Consider the following 5478-nt stretch of genomic DNA (forward strand, 5'->3'; position numbering starts at 1 on the left):
TAGAACTCAGATCCCTGATATTAATCTCGGCTTACTATAAATACCCTCCTCCTTTAGATGAATAACATCGTCCAACTTATAGATTGTAAACCTTAAGCTTGAGATTATATTAGTATTAATTTATCATGCCTACTCTTTTGGGAAATATGTCCGAAGCATTCAGGAACCTAGCAGCCAGTACTGTCGATGGAGATATGGAAGTGAAACCTTTTGCTCAAGCATGTTCTTACATTACTTCTCTCGTGCGCCTCTTAGGTCCATTCTTCACATTCGCAGTAAACGACGTAGCTGAGAAAGTAACTTATCTGATCTCTCTTCCTTTCTTTTCATATATGGTCATGTAAAAGAAAAAGAAAAAAATCTTACTCGAATGATGCTTATTAGATTTTATATTGTTCTCTGTACTAGGTTGATGATATCAATAGAGCGTCAGAATTGTTTCGTACATTAACATCAATGGTGGAGGCAGACAATGAACAAAACGAATTTTGGACTGCTAATAGTCACTCAAGAAATCTTCTCAGACTCAAGAGGATTATTGAGATGGTGAAAATTTTGTTTGAGCAGATTGTAGCTTCAAATTTTGATGATGCGTAAGTTTTTCTCGTCTATTAACAATAAAATTGATGTGCCTTTGTGATATTATTGATGCATAACATAAGTGCATGCAGTGGTGAGAGTTCATGGGCATCTAAAGGATTGGTGGCTTACTCGACAGTTTTTGGTCAACAACATGGTGCGGGCTTACAGGCTACGCTCACAAACTACGCATCCTTCATTCCCACCCAGGCGCAGTTCCTTGTCACATTACAGGAAGATGGTAAAATAAAGTTCAGATATCCGATGAGACATTTTCATCAAATACTTTTTTCTTTTAAATTTCATTTTAATATTCTTTTAATATATCCGACGAGGTCAACTTAGCTAAATTAGGCCGATTTCAATCTTGTTTACACCGATCAGCCTCAACCAAGCCATTCAGATTAACTTGGTCCGTGCTTACACATTCATGTAGTATTCAAAGTCAACATCATCATATCCCCAAAACTGCCTTCGGAAAAGATTGCTAAATAGGGTACCCATTTAGTACACCCAATTAGTGTCAAACTGTCAATTACCATCATTAGTATCCGTCAATACCCCTGAGGCCTGAACACTAATTCATCTCTCACTCAATGTTGAGATTTACACTTATTCTTTTTCTCATTGGGCGATAAACGAAACCACTTATAAAATCAATTTCATCTCTGGTTCCACGTTAAAAGATAACGCTCATCCTCCTATTTTTTTTGGGTGGTCAACAAAATCCTTAGTCATTAATGATTGAGCTTCTATTTCATATTTCTACAACATGTTTAAGAAAAAAATTAAAAAAATTCACGTTTATTCCATATAACCAATTTTGTGCACACTCCTTTAAAGAGTGTGTACAAACAAAACAATCTTATTGGTTGTTCCAAAATAAACGTTTTCTAGTTAATTTTCTTTTTAGGTAAATCTAATTTTATTTCAAAAAAAAAAATGGAAAGAAAATATACACCGCACCCAAGATTTCCTAAAATATAGTGATTTAAGAAAGGAAACAGTTACAACAATTTAACGGTGAATATCGTTTAAAATATACTAGTGATTGTTTGGAAATTCTAATAATTGCGTAAAATTAGCTTTCTCCACTTCCATATTCAACTGCAAACTGCAAAGTGTAAAGAAAGGCCATTGTTTTTCAACTGTAGTCAGTACCTATAATGACAGACATTTAGGTATTCACCATCTATTACTTTGATCCCGCTTAATAAATGATAAAACCCCTTTAAGAGCATCTCCAATTAGGGGTGTAAATTCGGGCAGGCCGGGCCGTCCGATCCAAAAACTAAGACGGGCCGGGCAGGCCAGGCTTAATATTTGTGAACCAGTAAACAAATTCAGGCCGGACAGGCCGGGCACAAGTAGATAATTTGCTACCCAAAGACCGCCCAAAACCCGCTTTTTATACGGGCAGGTCAGATCGGGCTGGACAGGCCACTATTTTGATTTTTTTTTTTAAGTTTAAATTTTCAAATGAACGGTATTAAATACAATATCCTTTCCTTTCCAACATCGCATATCGTAAGTGATAGTATTATTTTATATTTAAATTACACTGACAAATTTTTAATTTTAGCCTATAATAATTAATTAATTAGAGTACAATAAACTTTCTAATAAGAAAATATATTATCATTAATGTTTTGAAAAGGTTAATTATAAGTAAAAAAACAATTATATATTTTATTTTTCTTGACACAAAATTGACAATTATAAAATTGTAACTTTTAAGTCTTTTTAAGAGGATATTAAATGATTAATGGCACATAAAAGGCTTCCAGGCCGGGTATCAGGTCGGGTATCATAATTAATCGCAAAGCCCGAGACCTCCCAATAAATTAATCCAGGCCAGGCTGGGTGGTCCATGACGGGCCATAACAGGCTTTGGGCTACTTCGGGTACAGGCGGGCTCGGGCGGATACAGGCAGGCTGAGTATTTTCGGGTATTATTTACACTCCTATCTCCAATGGATGGTGTAAGATTTACTTTTTAGTGACACATAGGATTGTAGACTTTCATTTTAACTAAAACCATCTCTAACAGTGGTCCAACAAAACATGAGTGATGACATACTAATTGTGAAGGTTTTGAAGAAAGTCTTATCTTAACCTCCAATGACCTCCATGTCATAGTTGTTATCTTCGATAATTAATTAAAATACAATTAAATAGTTAAGATTTCATCACATAAGGTTTTTAAAGGGTCAAACCTAAATTTCCAGGTAGGATTTTTAACACCCGCTGCTATTGGAGATGCTCTAATTGTAGTATAAAAGCTAAGCGAAATGTGATTATAAAATCATCACAGTATACCTCGAGCATGAACTTTCAATTGACTGAACTGTATGCTGTAATCATTATTTGGTATTATTTCATCGGCCGAAATCACTAGTATCATTTCATTTGGGATAAATATGATGTCTTTACTAGTGATATCAATGGTGATGCTTTCTTAAATTTAATATAGAACGATGATCAAACTAGTCATGGTTTTTTGATCGGCTGAGAGAACTATTTTAGCATAAAATTAAATAACCCGACTGTTATAATTATTATTTTTCTAAATTAAATCACTATAGGGATCTTAGATATGATGCATATTTTTTTATTTTTTTTTTCTAATATTAAAATGAAATATATATTTTAAAAAAATAATTTTATTAATTAGAAAACGGTTGTGTTGGAACAACCAATAAAGTTGTTTTGTTTTGTGCACACTCTTTAGAAGAATATGCACAAAATTGGACTCCAGACCGGGCGAAGTCTCATGACATCAAATTAAAAATTCCCACATGACCTAGTGGGTAGACGAGTTGCGTGCTAGTGTAAATAAAAACGATAAACTTGAATGAGAACCATAAGGTTGTCTTTGGAAGCCTTGATATCCTAACCTAGGTTGGGTTTTCCCTTAATAACCGCATATTGTGTTTGTGTCTGTGCTTATTCCATGTCAAGATAAGAATAGTGTATCCTCCCTAGATTTTAGGAGGCTAGAAAGGTAGGGTTTTTGTACTTATGTAAAACCTGGAATACCTTAATCCTTTTCTGAGTTAGATAATTATTTTATAACTCATTTTTTTATTTAAAATATTCTTATGCTCAAAACTATAAATTTATATGGTTTGGTTTTCATTTATTTTTTAATTAACTAATTTAGCACAACATACTGCATTAACCCAATGTGGAAAACAAACACCATTTAAGAACACCATTTGAGCTTGTATATAAGTCTTGGATAAATCAACGAATATTCTAACCTGGACAAGGTTTTTCATATCCAAGCTGCCAAAAACATTTCACATCAGGGAGTTGGTTTCGAGGAGTTAAGGGGCCGCTGGTTTAGAATTTTTTATACTGCTCCGAAAAACGGAAAATAAGTTATTTTCGTATAAAAGGAATGACAGTTAATTATTTTCTAGTTTATTCTTTGTTCATTTTTCTTTTTAATTGACAGAGGCATCGTGCGGAGCAAAAATGACAGTCATCGTGGAAGCAGCCAGTCTTATCACTCAATACATCAACAACTTATTCATTTCAATGGAACTCAGTTTAGAAGGGTGAAACTCAGAATAGGAGACAACATTTCAAGGACAACCTCAATCATGAAAACTTATCAGTGTTCTATCCTCTGTTGGCTATTGGATTGGATCATCGCTTCAAGTGCTTTTAAGTTTGTGCATTAATTGTTTCTTGCCTGCAGAGAATTTTCGTGGACGCTTTGTGTTCTCGTGTTTGTTTCTATGAATAACACCATAACGGATTGTCTTTCTGCGGTTGTGAATACCATTTATCTAGTATCACAATCAAATGGACCATTAATCTATTCGGATCACACAACAGTAAATAGAAAGTAAAGTATAAACAAATAAATAACAAATATTCACACAAAGATAATTAACGTGGTTCGACAACGGAGTGTCCACGTCCATGGATAAAACAAAGATAGGTATTATTATTCATTGGTGTTACAAGGTTGATAAACCCCATTATTAAGAATGAAGTTCAGTGAAGATGTTGTGAGAGTGAGGGTGTTGAGTGAACGAAGGCTTATTTCTCTTTTTCCAGCCGAACAAAAAGTCCCCCTTCTCTCCACCTTATCTCTTATGTTTTCCAGGGAAAAGGGATATTCATTTATTATCAAAATGACATTATCTTAGATTCTAAGCAGACTTAGAATTGATTCGGTATGTGCTGTTGTATGTTTGTATCCGGCCGCGGCTTCTAATCACCTTCCACGTGTCAAGGTATTTTATGGTGTGTACAGCCGCATTCTAATTTCATTTTAAAACTAAATACGCTAGATTTGTGCCTGTGCTATGCACCAAACATTTTTTCTTTCTTTTAGCCGTATTTTTGATTTTGTGTGCCAGGGGCATCGCCCCATCCCGTGGCGATGCAATTTTTATTTGACGAGCATGGCGTGGCGTTGTGATGCATTTTCTATTGGGTGTGCGCGTGGATTTTCCCCGCCCCGTGGTGATGCCTTTTTTATTTTTATTTTGTGTGGCGGGGCTTCGTCTCAATTGATAATAATGTTCACCTAAATTTGTACAAATTCTAGGAAAGAACAAAACTCAACTTACATAGTTATGACCGGTTGGTTAAGCGGCCTAGTAATTCGGAATAGTTGTCCATTACTGGAAACATGGCATAAACCAGAAATACAGTGGCGCATTCATAGTTGCAGCTATGCAAAGGCATGTGCCAAACGGGGTTTGGACATTGCCAAAGATGCGAGATTGGCATAATAGGTTCCAAATGAGTTTGGCATATAACATGTATGCATGTGGCATGCACGAATGAAAGCAAGACTTGGATTAGCACACTTGCATCATCGGGGGATTAATTCTCAGCAATGATTGTTGTACTTTGTCCGGTCAAAGATATCATTGC

General features: G+C 35.2%; 1 protein-coding gene across 1 annotated transcript; it reads left to right on the top strand.

The window, feature by feature from the left end:
• Positions 1-4354, top strand: LOC113345813 (accelerated cell death 11-like). Its single transcript, XM_026589481.1, has 4 exons — positions 1-296; positions 409-593; positions 672-820; positions 4040-4354. The coding sequence occupies exons 1-4, from the start codon at positions 126-128 to the stop codon at positions 4144-4146; spliced, it is 612 nt and encodes a 203-aa protein (XP_026445266.1). The 5' UTR covers positions 1-125; the 3' UTR covers positions 4147-4354.
• Positions 4355-5478: the final 1124 nt, after the last annotated feature.

This window comes from Papaver somniferum, unplaced genomic scaffold (genome assembly GCF_003573695.1).
Source record: "Papaver somniferum cultivar HN1 unplaced genomic scaffold, ASM357369v1 unplaced-scaffold_84, whole genome shotgun sequence".
NCBI classification, from domain to species: Eukaryota; Viridiplantae; Streptophyta; class Magnoliopsida; order Ranunculales; family Papaveraceae; genus Papaver; species Papaver somniferum.